Here is a 20,173-nt window from a genome sequence, read left to right on the forward strand (position 1 = left end):
CAAAGGTCACCCGTGTTTATCTCTACACACACCTGTGGGTAAATGGCACTGTTTAACTATTTAAGGTGGTGTGATTTTTATTTATTTTTTCATTAATATGGATACTGATGCACACAGATGGTGGTCTTGAAATAATATTATAAAAATCTATATGGATGAATACTTAAGTACCTAAGGCTCCAAGTTTGAAAAAACTAGTCTAGTGTTTTGCTAGCAGAATTGGTCAACATATTGGTCAAATAGATGAATAATGAATAGATGGTCAAATATTCACTTCATATTTGCCCATCTATTTATGGTCAAATATGAAGTGAATATTTGACCACCTATTCATTTTATAAGATCAGAAGTTCTGATTTAAGGCAATATGGCAAATGTATATTTATTTCCCCATTACGTATTTTTAGCCTGTTTTTTGTCAACTTATATATTTAGTTGTTTTATTTAGGAAAACACTGAAAACTAAAAAAATATGAAAACTAATTATCAGAATCAGAAAAGCTTTATTGCTTATCATTGAACAGAGTCACAGATGGGGAATGGGCTTTGGCGAATTAGTGCATACATATAACAAAAACAAATAATAAAATACACATCAATTGTAAATTATCATAATATTTAAAATTTAAAAATGAATAAAACTTGACTAAACTCTATTTGGACCCCAATGCATTTATATCAAACATTATACATACATACATTTTGATGACTGCAAGAGACAGAACATTTCTCACATTCCCTTAAACTTAGAGAACCACCAGTTGAACATCATTGAAGGTGTCTTGTCTCCACTTGTCTCTCATCTCCATAACCTTCTAACTGCGGGAAGTGACCCCGTGTCCGCTCACCCGTGGCACACTTCAACATTCAGACTGTGGGAACACCCCTCCTCTCCTGCGGGGGTCACTGAAGGTCAATGAGCCTGACCCCAACCACACAAAGCAGCCTTTTATCAGCTCACTTCTGTCCTTGCTCTGAGCGAGATTTGACAGAAGAGGCTGCAACACGCATTTCTTACATTCTTCACTGCAAACAGCTGCCTAAAAATACCCCAAAGACATGGAATGATGGATGAGTTAGTAACAGGGCAAGAAAGGGCTTTAAAGAGAGTAAGATTGTGGTGTCCCACTTAAGGCTCCTAGTGGTTAGCTCTGATGTTGTTGTTGATATTGATTAATTATTTTCACTAACTTTCAAAACTGGTCACATAATTAGTGTTCACATTCTTTTGATTGTTGATGCTAAACATCTCTTGGTTTGGTTCAGTTTTGTGATTGTCTAGTTATTTACTGATGTTGTTCAAATTCTAGGTTGGCATAGGTCAATTTTCTATATTAATTACATTGTATTAATATCTAAAAGATAACTTCACAAAAGTTGAACAGGATTGTTTCAATCAGTAAGCTGCAATATTGCAATAAAATGATTAATTAATTAATGAATTAATTAACAGCTGCCCCCATCTGTATTAAATATTATTGGCCTATACAGTGTTGTAATGTAATCTGAAATCTGATCTTGTGTAAAATACACTATTCTGGCGTGCCTTCCAAAATCTCCCTTGTGATCTTTAATGGAAGTACATACACAAATGTCCCCTGAAAAGTGTGCAAATTGTGATTCTTTTCTGTTTACTAGACCTGTCATGATAATAGATTTTGAAGCACAATATGTTGCTACAGAGGAATATCACGATAAACAATAATATTGAAACTACTTTATGCCACTGACACATAAAGCAGGATAATTCCAGTAAACCATTTTTAAAAATACGCTACAATTAAAAAGCATGAGCTAAAACAAACAGATAGCAGAATGAGCCAATAATTAGTCCTGTCATCCCTCTACAACTCAAATCTTACCGTATTACATAAAAAAATAGCAGAACCCTCCCCAATTTTCTAGAAAAAATATGCACGCGATAAATAATGAGAACCATAATATATTGTTCCAACTATCATATGTTGAACGATCAGTCAATAAACTTTTAACAAAAATAACTGAAAATAGGTTACTATATTATATTCAGCACTCTTAGAAATGATCAGGGTTTTTGTTTTTTTTTTCTCTCAGAAGGCATTTTTCAAATCTTGCACCGATATGGCAGCCTATGTACGCAGTGCCTCAAATCTGAGATCTGAAATCTCAAATGCAAAGTTACAATATATTTTGCATAAATAAAGTTGATCATGTGCTGACCCCTAGTGGCTCTAGTTAGTATATATTGCCATATGTCATAATGTGTAACCTTTTCCTGTTTCTTGCTAACAAACTAAGGGGAAAAAAATATATATATATATATATATATATATATATATATATATATATATATATATATATATATATATATATATATATATATATATATATATATATATATATATATATATATATGGTGACCATTTTCATTGTTTGCTCATGGTGTACATTTGGATACAATTCTGGAAGTGGGCAGTGGTGTTCAGCTCTGGTTTTAAAACAATAATATAGATTTTAGGAAGGAAGTAACCGCCATAAAAAGCCAAAACGCTGAATAGAATCGCAAAGACGTGGGCGGCCATTGTGAACGGACCCCTGCTAATCAAATGCAGTGTAAAGAAGCTAATCCAGGATATCATATACACCATCAAGCTAAAGGTTACACACTTAGCCTCGTTGTAATTGGCTGGAAGGTCTTTACCTAGGTAGCTGAAGAAAAAACATAGCATACTAAGTATCGAGACATAAGCAACCTCCACTACTGATCCAATGGATAAGGTATTGCTACACTCCAGGACTATGCTATGGTAGTAAAATGCAAAATCTTTAGATGGCTTTGGTGGGTCTACACCAACTCGCAAAATAGAAATGACAAGGATTGCAAAAGATACAATGAAAATAGTCCATTCTGGCCCATTGTTTTTGGCCCACCTGTCATAAGTAGGAGGGAGCTTAGAAGCAAATTTAAAAATGCAAACCACTTGGAAGGCGCGAACGGTAATGGCAGCTAAGCACACAGTAAAACTGAATATAAATAAAGGGTGTTTTAGCAAACATCCCAACTGAGAAGGGTGTCCGAAGTGGCACAATGAACTCAGAGCTGCTAAAGTCAGAGCGGCGAGCATAAGGAGGCACGTTCGACCACCGGCGGATTTGGCGACCGGTGTAGTGATGTGGAGCAGCAGGATGATGGCGGAGCTGATTGTCATGAAGAGACAGCAGGCCATGAAGAAGAGAAGGGCGATTGCCAGAGGGTCATCCCAAGACAGGAGTAACACTGTTCGGTCCAAGCAATGCTCACTTTTCTCAGGGGCCCATTTCACAGCAGGACATGGCTGACAATCAGTAGGATCTGAGGAGAAAGATTAAGAGGAAGGGGTGGCGATGAGATTGTTGATTGAACAATTTAAAGACAATGTACCAAATTTTTATATCTTAAAATAAAAAATAAATAAAAAAACTAGTTCATTTTAAAGGGTTTGCATTGAGTTTTTTCCACACTTACCCATGCATTCAGAGCAATTATTCACTGCGATGAGTTTATAAGCACGTTCCACAACAGACAGAGGACACAGTGGTAAAGCTAACGACAATACTAACCAAGCACTTCCTGGTTCTTGGACAATAAAACACTTTATAATTAGATGCAGACAGCAGATAGCTGACTTACTTTGACCCCAAAACTGCTTATTCATTATATCTGTACTGGGGCAAAAGGGACAAATTTTGCTCAAACATGTGGAAAAACAGGTACAGGCCCATTACGTTTTTCTGGCCATTCTTCCTTTCTTAATCAGGTTAAGTGAATGATTTCTGAATGATTGGCAAAGGTATTCAGTCACAATGCATCTTCATTTTGTCATAAGGGTTACCAGATATATTGAGGAAGTGGGCAGCAGGACAGGCCTGGCAGTCAAAACAGCAGCTGTGTTGTCCAGTCAAGATCTTCTTGTGTCCAGTGGGACAGGGGGTAGAGCAGATTGACAATGGCACCTGAATAGAACCAGAAACACATAATCATCTCTGTCTTGGCATATCTGCCTCCAATTTCTAGAATTAAGAAATAAAACCAGGGAAGGGGGCAAGGGGAGATGCTTTATTTCTCTAGCACAATTTTAAGTAACTTTAAAGATATATTTCTACAGGCTTGACAGTAAAAATGTCAAACCTGTGTTGCTTTGTCAACTGCTTCAGTGTTATGCCACTCAATGAGATCTTCATTTATGGTCAGTGAGATGGGGTCTGGACTGAAAGATCCCAGCAGTCTCAGTGACCACGCATTGCCCCTCCAGATCCAAGTCACTATGTCATATCCTGTGGGCGGGTCCCCATTGTGATCAAAATAAACTGAAGTGTTGTCTACAGAGAATCGCACCCTTTTCAACCAGGGAAGAAGCTGTGGGCGAGAGAAACAAATCAAAATCTAATTATTCTTAGCATCTTAGAAGAAATATATATCTTTTTAGCTGACAAACTCCTCTCTTAATACCACTAATCAGACAGTCAAAACTAAATCATACAAGGTGGATGAAGTATCTTAACAATGGCATCTAGGAACTGAACTAGTGGGTAAACGTGTCTGTAACTCTTGTGGTAATCAGAAATTCCAATACAATACTCACACTAAATGAGAGGCCCATTTTAACTAAAAAGATACTCAAACAAAACTTAGGCTACAACAAATTTTGGAAGCTACCAAAATGAGAATTTAGAAATGATTGCATGATGTGCTTTCCAGTCAAAGTCTATTTTAGCCTATACATTAAATAAAATAAATCGAAATAAAATCTTCTTACCTCCCAGGGCTGCACTGTCCTGTTGCTGCAGTTTTTTGAATCACACTTTAGCAGCGTATGAAGTGCGTGGGCCACTGCGTACACCGCTTTGTACACGTTAAATGAAGAGGTCAGGTCATATGTCTCCAGTGAATAGTTATTTATGGCCATACTATACAGATCAGTGCTTTGCAGACACACATTTTCTGAACTCTCACCATCTTTACTTCCATTGTATTGCATGGACTTCTCTACATCTCTCTTCTCAAATTCAGCAAACCCTTGTACATCTGCATTTTTTACAGATATTCCTATCACTGTCCCAATCTTCTGGACTCCTGATATGGTTGAAATTAGAGTAGCCACTGACCAATCTTCAGTTCCTAACCACACTTTATTGGTTAGATTTTTCTCGATAACGTACGGCACAAACCCACTCAATTTACTCTTACTTGAAAATGCCACTATTGTGTTAACTTTAGTCGTGAGTATACTGTCCACCATGTTTCTCATCTGTTGCGCTGTTTTGTCCGAAGCAGATGGAATGATACCCTGATAAGCTATGCAGATGCCATGGGAAGGAGCTTGTTTGGCTAAACTCTGCATTCCCTGTAAACCGTAATCATTGTCGCTTCCCAGAAGAGCAATCCATGTCCAGTTGAAGCGGATCAAAATCTGGATCATGGCCGTCACTTGGTTTTTGTCACTGGGAATGGTTCGGAAGAAGGATGGGTACAGGTTCTTGTCACTGAGTAATTCGTTTGAAGCTTCGTAAGAGATCTGAAACAAAAGGGACATAATAGGGCCAGAAGATTCATACTGTATTGTTTGCCTCACATTCAATCTGCAATTTCAACTAAATTCTCAGCCCCACATCAATCCTAGCAGCCAAACCATCAGCCTCTCAGAATCTTCATACTCTTAGACTCTCCATCCTCTCCTCTTTACCATTACCACTGTTAAATCTATTGGACTGTCCTTTTGTTAAGGAGGTAAATGTGTTTAAAGTTAGATAGCAATAACAACTTCATGGAGACAAGCAGTGAATGGACCCCCCCAACAGAAAAGTCACATAGTGCACCTTTAATCACTACTTCAGTCCCTCACCTGTGGCATGAGATATGCCCCCAGAAGAGCGGCTGGAGTGAAACTGTTGCTGCTGCTGTCCGGTCCTATGACAGCCACAAACTCCCTGCTCCCCTTCTGGTTCACCTCTGCCTCGCCTCCTCCCTGTTGGTGCACAAGCAAGTCCAGCGTGGCCAGGATGCTTGCGGAGATGGAGCAGATGTCATAGATCTGGTATCCGAGCGTCACTCCGGGGAGCAGGGAGCTATTGTTGATCTGCTCCACAGTGAAGCGCATGGCCTGCATCAAGTGGAAGCCATGTTTGTTCGGTTTCCCTCTGGAAACATCAAGTCAAGTTTATTGAAATTAAATACAAAACGCATATATTTATTAATGCAATCAAGACCAGTTACGTCGCTCGGACTGGCATTACCGGGGCCTACCCTGGAGCCTGGTGGCTGGGAAGGAACACTTTGAGGAGCTCCTCCATCCCACTGTTATGTCTTCCGAGGAGGAAGCAAAGACTGGGGACCTGGAGTCGGACTCATCCATCACCCTGGCTGAAGTCACTGAGGTGGTTGGCAAGCTCCTCGGTGGCAAGGCTCCAGGGGTGGACGATGTCCATCCAGCTGTCTTAGCTGACATGTCTCTGCAACATCACATGGCACTCGGGGTGGTGGTCCCTCTGTTTAAGAATGAGGACCGGAGGATGTGTTCCAACTACAGGGGAATCACACTTCTCAGCCTTCCCTGTAAGGTCTTTTCTAGGGTACTGGAGAGGAGAATGTGACTGGTAGTAGAACCTCACATTCAGGAGGAGCAGTGTGGTTTTTGTACCGGTCACAGAACACTGGACCAGCTCTATCCTCTTTGTCAAGTGCTTGAGGGTTCATGGGAGTTTGCCCAACCAGTTCACAGGTGGTTTATCGATCTGGAGAAGGCATTCGACCGTGTCCCTCGTGGTGGCCTTTGCTAAGGGCTGTCCCCTCCCTGTATGACTGGAGCAGGATCTGTGTTCACATTGCCAGCAGTAAGTCACCCCTGTTCCCAGTGCATGTTGGACTCCGCCAGGGCTGCCCTTTGTCACCAGGTCTGTTCATTGTATTTATAGACCAGCCAGGGGATGGAGAGAGTCTGGTTCAGAGGCCACAGGATCTTGTCTCTGCTGTTTGCAGATGATGTTGTCCTGATGGCTTCATCGAGCCAGGACCTGCAACATGCACTGGGGCAGTTTGCAGCCAAGTGTGAAGCGGCTGGGATGAGAATCAGTTCCTCCAAATCTGAGGCCATGTTTCTTGACCGGAAAAAGGTGGCTTGCCCTGTCTGGGTGGGTGGTGAGTCCTTGCCTCAAGTGGAGGAGTTCAAGTATCTCAGGGTCTTGTTCATGGATAAGAGAAGGATGGAGCATGAGATTGACAGGCAGATCGGTGCAGTGTCCACAGTGATGCGGTCACTATATCGGACTGTTGTGGTGAAAAAGGAGCTGAGTTGAAAGGCAAAACTCTCGATTTACCCTTAGAGACAGGGTGAGGAGCTTTGTCACACGGGAAGAGCTTGGAGTAGAGGTGCTGCTCCTCCATGTCAAGCGGAGTCAGCTGAGACTCTAGTTAGATGGTCCAGGCATATGCCACCGGGAGGAGGCCCTGGGAAAGACCCAGGACCCTCTGGAGAGACTGTGTCCCTGAGCTGGCCTGGGAATACTTTGGAGTGCCACCAGAGGAGCTGGAGGATGTGTCTGCGGTGAGGGATGTCTGGGAGTCCCTGCTTAGACTGCTGCCCCCACGACCCAGCCCGGATAAGTGGAAGAAAATGGACGAATATCTTTATTAACTCTCTCATCATTGGGGGGCCTGCATGTTGACACTTATTGGAGCTCAGTGAGGTCTATTACAAAATGCCACAATTAATGAAGGCATTTTAAAATTATAAGAGAATGCTTTGGGTTTTGCATTTTTTGTACATTGACAGTCCCATAACCTATTTTTCCATTACTCTCTGGAGGTCCATGAAGTCTTCTGCTATACCCTTTGTTAATGAAAGTACAATGGGTTAACATAAGCAATCATAGTTAAAAAATGTATAGTATATTGCCTGAAAATTTATGAAATATTGAAGTTCAAGTGCAGAAAAAACTTTTAGTTAACTCTTGATGCAAAAATGTATACCAATTTGATGCAACTTAATCGTAATCATCAGTCTGTGGCACTCATTAGGCCTTTAGTGTGCTTGCTGTTGTACCATAGCTCACAGTCAGTCACAGTGTCACTTTATCATTCTCAGCCTTAGTGTTTTTCTAGAAAGTCTGACCAAAGATCTCTAGGCTACCTAGAAAGAACCTTAATAATTTAACATGTATAATTAAACTAATATTTTACCTTTGCACAAAGATGTTCATAATGTAATATTCGTTAGAGCGCAGTAAAGACAAAGCAGAAATAATCAGAGTTCACAGAAATAATATTTTCTGTATAACTACTGTACAAAAATTAAACCCAAAAGATACAGCCTTCTATTGTACTTACTTGTTGCATGGCTCCAAAGCTGGCTGACCATTACTGTCATCGTCGGTTTTAAAGAGAGGAAACAACCCTGCAAGGCTATGGTCTCCTCTCAGATACAAGCCCTGTTTATTAGAGACATAGTCCAACTCTGCATTTGTGAACTGGACCAGGAACCAGAACAGTGCCAGGATCTCTGGGACCCACATGTCCCCTTCAGTCTCTGTGTCTTCTTCTGTGTATCTTCAAATGTATCAAGGGAGCGTGTTCACCTAGTGTAGTTGAATGGATGAGGGCTGCAGATTTGCTTTGTGTTCTGGTTGAGTAAAGTTTGCATTCACATTTGCAAATGTTTCTGACGGTTGTGTCCACCCCATTAGCAAAATACACAAACCATATCGTTTTGGTTAAGGAAATGTTTGAACAAGAAGTGGATACCACTGTTTAGGTGATAAAATGAGAGGAATGATTGTAGTTTTCTGTCCTGGGTGTGTTTACATTTTCACATTTAATTTTTACGTAGCTTATACACATCATACAGATAACTTACTAGAACTTACTGTAACATACACAAAGCTTGAAGAGCAGTGACACAATTACTAACAACATCGTGTTATACATTTAAGTGTTCTTTATGGCCTCTTTAGCCACATTTCTCATTGCATTCTGCACCAACAAAGCAGGTGAGATTCCCCATGTTTGAGTTGGTCAAAGAATCAGTATTGCTGAAGCAGTGGGCAGCAACACCAAGAGAACATCAGTTACAACAAAACACATTATACTGTTGATGAGGTTTCTGTGATCAAATACCATCCAAAATTTTGTATTTTGTAAAGAAACCTTATCAACAATAATGCAATGTGTTTTGTAGTAACTCAAGTCTAAAGGTCCACCACATCACAGACCGCAGTGGAGCCTAGATTTGTATATTGGTGACATTTGAGGCGGATTCTGTTGAAGGCACCTGTGGGACATTTGCATAAGTTTTGTTTTGACAAGATTCAACAAAGCAAATTATGAGAAAATATATGCAAATGCACTGCAATAACTAACACTGGAATTCAACCTTTTTACTCACATTATGGATTTCACAATGTTAGATTTTAGAGTTATATAATGTTAGTGTTAAAAAAAATTATCTTATGTTCTTATGGTTGTATTGTGACATACTACCATATGCTTTATTTGTGCTGTTTTCACAAGTGCACGTTACTCTATTGAATACTGCATATGAAGCCAGTACAGGGATAATGTCGTCAAGTATAGCATGCCTATAAGTTTTGGCAGTGCTTTCTTTAAAACACAAGAGCACAGTTCTAATGTATATATCGATATGGATGTAGGCCACTCAATGTACAAGGTGTCCATAAAGTCTCTTTACAATTTTTTAATTGAATTACAAAGGCAATTGATAAGATATATCAATGATATTTGTTCTATTAATTAATTCCATTTTTCTTCCATGAGAGCCCAATCACTGTACATGTCTATCTTTTGACTGAATATGTGGCATCAAAATTATATATATATATATATATATATATATATATATATATATATATATATATATATATATATATATATATATACACACACATACATTTGGCTTGATTCACATCATCTAAAAGAGTCACAGAGCCCTCTAGTGGTTCTTTTGCAGGCCTGCCTTTAGTTCCATTTTGACTTTTCACGTTAGTTCTGTTGACTAAATGAATGATCAAAGTTCTATAGAACCCTGATCCCCGCCTCCCAGGAGAGGCCAGAGAGGCAGTTATGAGACACCAGCCCGGGGGACCACCTTCACCATGTGATTGTTGTGAAAACTAGCCATTGGCTGACTTAAAATGCAAAATGACATAGCTATAGCATCATTGTTTGTTGCCATTGTTTTGATGTGTGTTGTATGTAAATGTGTTTCTCCTTAAAGTAACTTGTTTTGGCGTGCACTCAGGGTCTGTTCTGAGAAAAAAGCCGTAAATCCCCACACAAAAGGAAGTTCTGCCACTACATAGCCTATTCCATCAGACATCAGTTTCCTGGTGTGTGCTGATGTAGTATCTCATTTTGAGAGTTTGTATTTTTAAACTAGTAGTAGTTTTAAAATAGTATGTAGCCTATTCACTCATGTTTAAAAACAAAACAAAAAACTAGGCTTACTACACAACTGAACCTGGGTTGACGGTGTCTTAACCGGCAGATAGAGGCTTTTTTTCCTCATCTATATGGACAGGCAATATGTGAAAGCTGAACTTTCAGAATTCACTCCTTGAGCTGCAGAGGCTCTGCTAGCACTGATTAAGGATTGGTTACATATGCTGGGGTTTAATATTCAGAGAGAGTACTTTTAGGTTTAAACCAACTGTATTTCAACAACCCAAATAAGAGAGTCATTTCTGATTGGATAATCGTCATGATAAAAAAATAAAAAAATAACAAAAATATATATATGTAAAGTCTAAGTAAATGTTTATTATTTTATTAAGTAGGTTATTTGGATATTTATTTATTTTATCTATTTTGTTTTGTCTAGCATAATCTTGATAAAATGGAGGCTGATTTCACCATTCACAAACTTTTCACACATCAGTAGCCTACTTTTTCCATACATTTGTTCAGGAAAATTAAACATTCAATTAAATAAATAAAGAAAGAAAGAAGAAAATAAAGAGTCCTATTTTAGATGGGTCTGTTGTAATTTAATATAAAATGATTTTCTGGCTCAAACTAACCCAACTAAACAAACAAAGAAAATAAAACAAAACAAGCAAACAAAAAATATATATATAAACAACAAAAAATAAAATAAAATAAAATAAAGGAACTACTTCCGACGTCACTTCCGCTACAGCCCACGTTCCGTGTCAGGAAAAGTTGTCAACATTTAACGCTAACTTTGAGGTAATAAAACAACACTTTTCTGTATTTCGCCTTGACGATCTGCTTTGCCCGCTAGTTATTACGTCCGCTATATTCAAAAGATGTTATTGGATTGTATTTTGGAGTTGATTTCGCCCATAAAAGTGAACTAAAAGTGTCTTAAGTGATTTTTCGGTTTTAGCCAAGTCACGGGCTAACGTTAGCATTGGGGCTAGTATGTAAGGCAGCGACAGCTATTCTTTTTTATTATGCAGTGTAATAAACATCCTGAACAAAATACCTTAACATTATGAGAGCGTTCTAAAATAGTTGTTGTAAAAGAGTTGTTTTAATCTGTGTGATACAACACATTTTGACCTCAGGAAGAGTCTGGACATGTTCAGAATGTGCCTGTCCATCCCCAGACCTGCTCTATACAGTCTGACCATTTGGAAATGCATTATGGCATAAATCAACTGGTATTATTGGTAGAGCTCTGCAGAAACCCAGGAAGATCTGGCCATGTCCATTAATTAATAACTTTCTCTTAAATACCTGTAATTATCGGTAAGTCTAATCTAAATTTTAAAACATTGTACTACAATGATAATAATTTCAATACTAACTGTTAATATGATGCCAAATATGTTTTGCACACAAAGCTCTCACTAGTGTTACTTGCTCTGCTTCTGTGCTGTTTCTTGTGTTGGTTCAGTGTTAATCACTATAAAAATGCATACACTTTAGAAAAAGATTCTGCTCTTTTATAAAAATGAGGTGGTGATGGCACGAATGTCACATCAATAACCACCGGAAAAAGTAATTTCCATACAAGCTTTACATTGTACTAGGGCTGCGAACATGAAAAAAAAAAGATGCAGCATTCAATAACTATGTTTTTGTATTGATATATTTTACCATACTTGGCCAAATAATTTTAGGTAAATTAAACAAAAACAAAATGTAACACTAACCGAACAAAAGACCAAATAAGGAAAATGATTAATAGAATTTGCCTTTTTGTCCATCTTACTGAAAAACTGTAAATTTCAGTAAAGTGGAAAACATTGTTGCGGTGTATTTTTTTTCTTCAATTATTGCATCAGCCAATACAATTGAATCTTTTTACATTGAACTTTCCTGAGCAAAATTTACTGATGTGTGTCTATTTTTCTCTTGTTCAATTTTAGTCCCTGGTGTTCCTAAGATGTCGTCCGGTGCCCTCTTCCCCAGTCTGGTGAGCGGCTCCAGGGGCAGCTCCAGTAAGTACCTGGTGGAGTTCCGGGCTGGAAAGATGACCCTGAAGGGAAACGTGGTGACTCCAGACAAACGCAAAGGAATGGTATACATCCAACAGTCAGACGACTCGCTCATCCATTTCTGCTGGAAGGACAGGACCACCGGCAATGTGGATGATGTGAGTAATCTTCTACAAAGCATACTTGTGGTATTACTTAAAAAGAAGCACAAAGACAAAGAAATATCTTTTTATATATTAATTCTTGGGATTATGACAATAAAGATTCACACCATAGTCTCTTTAAGAGAACTTTTTGCTTTAAAATTGCTTTTTACAATTCTGTTTGTCTCTTATTCTGGCAATAAATATCGGACTGTGAGATGCATATTGTGATAATTTTGTAGTTGTAATTAGGGGTATAACGATATGTAAATCTCACGGTACATCTTCTAGAGCCATTGTGCACTTTCTTTAAAAATTAAATGTTTGTTTGATAAACAAAGTTCTGTTGCTCATTAATACTAATGGTAAAGCCACTATTTAATTCAGCCTTCACAATAAAGTAATGAAATATAAAGAAATGTAATCACATTTAGCATCCAAATGTAAATAAAAACAGCTGTTTTAATTAAAGGTACACCATGTAACTTGTCTGTTGGCTGATCCGCCACCATGGAGATGTAATTGAGATGCTGACTACCACATGGCCTACTTTTACACATCAAAACAAAGATTGATAATGGTGACAAATGTTGTTTGTGATCCTTAATTGAAGTGTGTTTGTCTCTTGTTTTCAGGACCTGATCATCTTCCCTGATGACTGTGAGTTTAAGAGAGTGTCTCAGTGCACCACAGGCCGAGTCTATGTGCTCAAGTTCAAGGCTGGCTCCAAGAGGCTCTTCTTCTGGATGCAGGTCAGCACATGCAGAGGAGACGGGAGGAGCTAGACCTGACACAGTTACACATTTTGGAGTATGATATATTACTGCAGAAAACCATATAATTAAAAACATAAGCTGCAAGGAACAAAATACAGAATTAAATACTTAAATAAGTTAGCCAGTATCTATTGAGGCTTAGGAGTTACTTATTCAACCTCAAATCTTATCGTACTAGAAACAAATGACAAACATTTCCCTACTAGTACTAGCCAGAATTATTGATTTTAATCATTAGGTTTTATTTTATATAATAATTATTAATAGAATCACAACCTTTTTCTCTTTCCTTTGTGTCCAGGAGCCAAAGACAGACAAAGACGAGGAATACTGCCGTAAAGTGAATGAGTACTTGAACAACCCTCCGATCCCCGGGGCCCCAGGCAGCGGAGGAGGCAGTGGCCACGAGCTGTCAGCCCTGGGAGGAGAGGGCGGTCTGCAGAACCTTCTGGGAAATATGAGCCACAATCAGCTCATGCAGCTCATAGGGCCCACCGGTCTGGGAGGACTGGGTGAGGGAGCACTCCTATACAAGACTAGTATTTAGGGCCTTTATTTATTTACAATATCTATTTACAACCTAGTGTAATCTATCATTGGACTTAAAAAAAATGTTTCATAAAGTGATGTAAAGGGTGTCCATAACAAAAACATTTATTACAAAGGCAATTGATAAGATATCTTAGTCAGACTTTTTTTTAAATCTTATTTAATACACCTGCGTATGGGCACCATTAGTCACGAGGCACATCAAGATGGTAGTTGATTTCTTGCCGTGTTCGCTTTAGCATAGCCTCATCAATGGTTGCAATTGCATCTGATATCTTTTGCTTTAGTTCAGTAATGTCCTGTATCATTGTTCGATACACAATATCTTTAATATAGCCCCAAAGAAAGAAATCCAGATGTGTGATATCTGGTGAACCATCTCTACCAATCCACTGGTCTGGAAATGCGTGATTGAGGAACTCAGAAACATGCAGTCCCCAATGTGGTGAGACAACTTGCTGGAAAATGATGGTTGGTTTAAGGCCCTGCAGTTGTGGTGCCACATATTCAGTCAAAAGTTCAAGCTAGACATTTACTGTAATTGAGCTCTCGTGGGAAAAAATGGACCAATAATTGACCAAAAATGCAGTGTGATTAAAAACGTTATAATTACTGAGTAGAATAGAACAAATTCAGTTAATATATCATATAAATTGTCTTTTGTAATTAAATTTTAAAATTGTAAAGAGGCTTTATGGACACCCTGTATTATATGAAGACACTTAAAAATCAATGTTTTTATTCAGTTAAATCAAGTATAACGATTACAAGTTTGCCAATGTCTTTATATTGTCATGACAAGACAATAATGTCATTTAGTAAAATTTAATTTTTTCTGTTTTTGTGACTATATTTGCTTTGTCCCTGGAGGTCTGGGAGCTTTAGCCGGACCAGGACTTGCTAACCTCTTGGGCAGTGGCGGACCAGCAACCAGCAGCTCCTCCTCCAGGTCAGTGCAGAAACAACACAGTAGTTTGAAATCGTACTTTCAATCACATCTTTCTTCAATCTTGGGTGTTACAGCTCTCGTAGTCAGTCGGCCGCTGCCACTCCTTCCTCCACTGCGGCACCGAGAGTCAGCTCGTCTCAGGCCACGCCCTCTGTTACTCCTGCCGCTGCTTCGGCTGCAACCGCCGGGGGAGCTACAACCACTACTCCAGGTACTTCGATCATCTCTTTATGCTTCATTACGCATAACTGTTGTTGTAGTAGTACTAATCCTAGTAGTATTCCCTAACCATTGATGTTTGTATGCCATAGCCTCAGCAGCGCCCCCTGTGGCCCCGGCCTCTGCAGGCAGCCCCCCTCACCAGCCCATTCAGCTCAGTGACCTCCAGAACATTTTGGCCACCATGAACGTCCCAGCGGGCGCTCAGGGATCTGCAGGTGACACAAGTACATAGATTATATTTAAAGGGACAGGTTAGACTTGTCTTTGATATAATAAAGAGGCACAGAAGAGACAGGCAAATTACTTTTATCACAGCGAACCACAAATAAATTCTTCATAAAATACCTCCTTTAACTACAGACCTATCTCTGCAGTGATATAGTACATTTTTAATTTCTAATTCAAACGGTGCTCTGGGCAAGCAATTTTTTGATGAGACTTGACTTCTTTTGAACCCAGTCATTTGATATTTCATGATGCAAACAGATGATCCCCTTGAGAAGTAGCTTCTTGTTTTCTAGGGGGGCACTGACAGGGGGAGTAATTTGAACCAATCTGGATGACTTAGTAAGCAGGGTCTTGCTGCAACCGATGGGAGAGTGGAGTAGTTTAACTCTGTTATTGACCCCTAACTCATAACCTAACCTTCCCCAAATTAACCATGTAACTATGATTTAAAATGTAGTTTTTTGACATAGTGGAGCTCCATTCTGTAGCCAGTGGCACCAAAACTCGACTCTATGGATTGCATAGAGGGACAAAGCCCAATAAAAGTGTGTTTCCCTCTAGTGGACCTAGCAAGCGTGTGCACCCCAGAGATGATGGCTCCGATCCTCTCGAACCCAGAGGTGCAGCAGAGACTGCTGCCATTCCTGCCAAGTGGAGAGAGCCTGCCCCAGAGCGCGGAGCAGATCCAGAACACACTCAGCTCACCTCAGTTCCAGCAGGTACTTCTCCCTCTTTACCACTGCTCTATGGAATGAATATGTGTAACATATGTACTGACTGTGCTCATCCTGTCCAGTCCATGAGCATGTTCTCCAGTGCCCTGGCCTCCGGGCAGCTAGGACCTCTCATGAGCCAGTTTGGACTGCCTGCTGATGCTGTGGACGCTGCCAACAGAGGAGGTTAGGATATCTTTGTACACCTATCTGTTTACAATCCATTCACTTTAAAAGGAACAGCAACTTATTTTTTTCATGTAATAAAGCCAAATTTGTCTAACCCCTGTAGTGCAGTAAATGCAGCTCTTAGGGCCACAATTGTTGGAAACAACAGATTTTGTTTTCTTAGAGACGGTTAAAGTCTAAGCACTGCACATGGATACAAATATGTCTAATCATTTTAAATTCTATTTGTCATTCATGTTGAAAATATCCATTTTAATTTGATTATAGTTTTCAAAGTAAACTTCACACTTATTTTATGTGTCAGATGTGGAGGCATTTGCCAAAGCCATGCAGGATAGCAAAGGAGAGGCCAAAGACAAGAAGAACGATGATGAAGACATGGCCCTGGACTAGACCCCTGCACCAAGCCTTAAATACAGTTCATGTGTGATTCAGCAAGATGTTCTGAGCGTTTGTTGTTATTCAATTGTCCGATTCTGTGAAAATGAATAACTTTTTTCACTTAAAAATTATTACTATAATTAATAAGCCTACTTTCATTGTTGCCTTAAATCATTCAGCACTAATGGCAACTTTCTTCACCTCAGGACAAACTGTAGCAGACATCATATTTAATGTCAGCCCAGTGTGGTTTCCATTTTGTATGACTCGATGGAGGAATCAGGCTCACAACATTCAAATTTCTTCATGTTTGAATTTGACAGTATTTCCGTGTTTCTGTTGTTTCTGAGCCTATGTCTGTAGCTGACTTTGACAGGGTATTCTTTATAGTTTGGGGACTTTGGTGATTCATTTAATAAAATTGGTAGAATAAACTTGTATCTTTATTTATTTATTTTTTTGCATAGGTTTGGATCTTAATAAGGCACTGATACTAACTTATGATGAAGTTATAATGCCCAAACCTTGACTCAAAACTAGAAGCAGTCAAGACATTCAATTGAGAAATACCTGGTAAATTATTTTAAATTTGTAGATTTTGAAATACCTAAAGAATGCCCTGACTTTTATTACATTACTGCATTTTGGATAATGGATAGATAAATCGAACCGTAATGATTATTAAAAAAAAAAAAATCCCAATTTTTATATGAAAACACTTTTATTATACAACAATGTAGGGAGAGGGACGTGAGAGGAACAGCTTATTTTTACTGTGAGTGGTTACATTGCATACATTTAAATTTTGTATAAAATTGTTTAGAAGTTTTAAAATTCAGATGCTGTTTTTACCAGAGCAATAGCAGAAATGAGCCAAATTCAAAGTATGTTCACTTAAAAATCAGCGGATGGTAAATATGAATAAGCCTCAAAATTTAGTAATTCTAGCACATATCAACATTATTTACATGTCCAGCCTTTAGTTTGCATTCAACACTAGTAAAAAGTGACCTAAAACAAGTATAAATACAACTATAGCACATAAGTAGCTGAAGTTTTAAAGTACAAATATATATGAAATAGGTTTCTTTTTACTTTGTAATTTAGACTAATACTACCCTACCACCAACTGAATAGTTAAAAGTTAAAGGTAGAATGTTTATTTTCCAAAAATGTACACACTGACATAATAAATAAAATACATGAAAGAGACATTTTATTAAAGCTAAAAAGTCAAATTTCAGGTCACTTTAAACCCTAGTGTGAGGTGTTCCTCAAAATGTCCCAATATGAAAAAAACCAAAACACCATTTATATTATTTTCTATATTGATGCTATTGCCAAGGCTCAAAGAGAGTTCACAGTGCTGCGACTAGGTTTTCATACATCCTCCACAAAAACAATTTACTACATGTGACTGTGATATGTTGAAATTTTGATTTAAAAATTAAGGTAGAAATACAAAATCATAAATGTTGCTTTTTTGTTACATAAAGCCCAGTGTAGTAATTTTAAAAACTGTTTCAATATTTCATATAATTGAAACAAAATGTAGGCTTTATATAAGCTGAATAATATAAAAACATCCATATACAACTATGTGCAGAGGTGAATAGAGTAGCCAAAAATGTAAATGGAAAGACAAAACATTAAGTCATGCACAAAATCTGGTATTTTCAAAGGACAAAAATGAGACAAACTAAATTGTATCTGAAGAAGTGGTGCAAAAAACCACAAATGTTCAAAAACATAAACCTTTTGTTACTTGTAGACTTACAGTGAGAAGAGTAACCAAAACCTTTACTCAAATAAGAGTACTGTTACTTCAATAAAAATATTACTCAAATAGGAGTAAAAGTATGCTGCAAGAGAACTGCTCTGAAAAGTAAATGTAACTGAGTACTACCCACCTATGACTACATATTCAATCAAGAGTATTTGGAATTTAAAAAAAAAAATGCTAAATTTACTTTCAAAATCAACAATTCTCTTTTGCAGAAACTCAACACATTTTTTCATTTATTTACAAAAATGTACATGTTTTACTCTTTTAAAATGTAATCACTGTATCTTACACCAGTGCATGTCTGAGCTGTCACTGTAGTAGCACCCTGTAGCACATTTAACACAACTAGTAATTATGCAAAAAAACATCATGGAAAATATAAAATATACACTTCTTTTGCAAAAAATAATAAATATTAAAATATATAAAATTTAAATTAGCTACAGTATCTGGACACCCACCACCATGTTTGAATTTGGGAATGTGAAAGAGAGACAGTGGACAGAACTACATGTGAGGGCAGCCTTGTGTCCCCACTGCACCGTGCACAGAGAGGGGTTTGGACAACGGTGCCACCCGGTGGTTCACTGAGATCAGGCGGATACAGCCGTGGAACGAAGGCAGGTTTTCAGGGAGGTTTGGTACTGTGACAGCACCTACAGGACAAATGAGGGACAGGAATTAATAAGCAAAAAACAAAATGATGCACAAAGCATTTCAGCAATAATATTTAAAATACTGAGCAAAGGTATTGTGATGTGAACAGGTTAAATTGGGTTGTAATTGTAATATTGCATTGTAAACTGTAATAAGCAAACTGTAGTACTATAAAATTACTACTTACTTTTTATGTAATTTTAGCAAGTCAATCTTCCACAAAAAATGTATTAATAATACTGTTTAATGCTAAAGCTATTTGTAGGTTTAGACAAGGTTTTGTAGGTTTAACAATGAGACAGCCATGGATTGGGATGATTGGGATTTGTACTATGTAACCTCAATGATAAAAAAAAGTAGGTAATTTCAATTGCGTGGACAGTATACAGATAAATGTTTAAACATCTGCTCAAAAAAGTACAACTGCCTAAAAAAACTACTCAATTACAGTAACATGAATATTGGTAATAAGTTGCTTCCCACTCTTGGTTACAAGTGTAGACTCGAAAAAGCGATGGTTCATCTAAAGGGGGCTATCCTCATGTAAAAATATATATATATATATATATATATATATATTTAAATGTAAGCTGCTGAGTCTTAAATACTTTACTTCATTATAATGCAACAGCAAAAAATGCAGCCAACTTGAAGAAAATGTTATTTAACACTTCTTAAGGACAAACCAGAAATATTAACATATTTTGAGATTTGGACCTTGTTACACACCAAGTAATTAACAAAGGTTGTGCCACATCTGAGAGTAAGAGCCAAAAAGTATGCACAAATGAACGCACCTGGCACTCCCCCCACGTACAATGTCTCTTTACCCCCAGCTGAGGCATTATGTTTGGGGCTAACGCTCTGCTCTGAGTCCACATAGAGGGTGAGGATGTTGTTCTTCTTCATCACTGAAACAACAATAAAACATTAGAGATCAGATATGGAAGGGTTCACATGTGGCACCTACAGTGAAGCATTTTGTCTTGACAGAATTTGTATTAAACAGTGTCCCCTCATCATCAGCTTACTCGCTTGTTTGAGAAATCCTGTAAGTTTTCTGAATTTGAGGCTTTTCAGAAAACCATGGACCTGTTTCTATTATGAATCCATTTTAGACCAATATTGAGATTTGAGGTTTGCGGTGG

General features: G+C 38.1%; 3 protein-coding genes across 3 annotated transcripts in view; 1 reads left to right on the top strand and 2 right to left on the bottom strand.

Annotated features, from left to right (window-relative positions):
• Positions 1 to 2,405: 2,405 nt before the first annotated feature.
• LOC117372972 (taste receptor type 1 member 1) lies at positions 2,406 to 8,526 on the bottom strand. The gene is made up of 6 exons (XM_033968830.1): positions 8,342 to 8,526; positions 5,862 to 6,156; positions 4,776 to 5,534; positions 4,157 to 4,375; positions 3,852 to 3,972; positions 2,406 to 3,331 (listed from the first exon to the last, which is right to left on the bottom strand). The coding sequence occupies exons 1-6, from the start codon at positions 8,524 to 8,526 to the stop codon at positions 2,406 to 2,408; spliced, it is 2,505 nt and encodes an 834-aa protein (XP_033824721.1).
• Positions 8,527 to 11,152: 2,626 nt separating this feature from the next.
• Positions 11,153 to 17,016, top strand: adrm1 (ADRM1 26S proteasome ubiquitin receptor). The gene is made up of 10 exons (XM_033969101.2): positions 11,153 to 11,215; positions 12,364 to 12,590; positions 13,211 to 13,327; positions 13,653 to 13,863; positions 14,771 to 14,849; positions 14,924 to 15,060; positions 15,161 to 15,286; positions 15,861 to 16,018; positions 16,096 to 16,198; positions 16,506 to 17,016. Exons 2-10 carry the CDS (start codon positions 12,381 to 12,383, stop codon positions 16,592 to 16,594), a joined length of 1,230 nt encoding a protein of 409 aa, XP_033824992.1. The 5' UTR covers positions 11,153 to 11,215; positions 12,364 to 12,380; the 3' UTR covers positions 16,595 to 17,016.
• Positions 17,017 to 18,280: 1,264 nt separating this feature from the next.
• The window catches only part of lama5 (laminin, alpha 5), a 114,936-nt gene continuing 113,043 nt past the window's right edge, over positions 18,281 to 20,173 (bottom strand). Inside the window, exons 79-80 of the mRNA XM_033969102.2 lie at positions 19,823 to 19,936; positions 18,281 to 19,024 (exon numbers count right to left, since the gene is read on the bottom strand). Coding sequence (XP_033824993.1) covers positions 18,876 to 19,024; positions 19,823 to 19,936 — 263 coding nt within the window. The 3' untranslated portion in view covers positions 18,281 to 18,875. The remainder of the gene's footprint in view (positions 19,025 to 19,822; positions 19,937 to 20,173) is intronic.

Source organism: Periophthalmus magnuspinnatus, chromosome 7 (assembly GCF_009829125.3).
Source record: "Periophthalmus magnuspinnatus isolate fPerMag1 chromosome 7, fPerMag1.2.pri, whole genome shotgun sequence".
Classification (NCBI taxonomy): domain Eukaryota; kingdom Metazoa; phylum Chordata; class Actinopteri; order Gobiiformes; family Gobiidae; genus Periophthalmus; species Periophthalmus magnuspinnatus.

What these genes read in the sequence shown, in the direction of transcription:
- LOC117372972 (XM_033968830.1), bottom strand. Translation starts at nt 8,526, where the DNA reads ATGTGGGTCCCAGAGATCCTGGCACTGTTCTGGTTCCTGGTCCAGTTC. An exon ending in GCTTTGGAGCCATGCAACAA is followed by an intron (nt 6,157 to 8,341) that starts GTAAGTACAATA and finishes TGATGTTTCCAG; the next exon opens with AGGGAAACCGAACAAACATG. An exon ending in CCACTTCCTCAATATATCTG is followed by an intron (nt 3,332 to 3,851) that starts GTAACCCTTATG and finishes CTTTCTCCTCAG; the next exon opens with ATCCTACTGATTGTCAGCCA.
- adrm1 (XM_033969101.2), top strand. Translation starts at nt 12,381, where the DNA reads ATGTCGTCCGGTGCCCTCTTCCCCAGTCTGGTGAGCGGCTCCAGGGGC. An exon ending in GGCTCTTCTTCTGGATGCAG is followed by an intron (nt 13,328 to 13,652) that starts GTCAGCACATGC and finishes CTTTGTGTCCAG; the next exon opens with GAGCCAAAGACAGACAAAGA. An exon ending in ACCAGCAGCTCCTCCTCCAG is followed by an intron (nt 14,850 to 14,923) that starts GTCAGTGCAGAA and finishes TGGGTGTTACAG; the next exon opens with CTCTCGTAGTCAGTCGGCCG.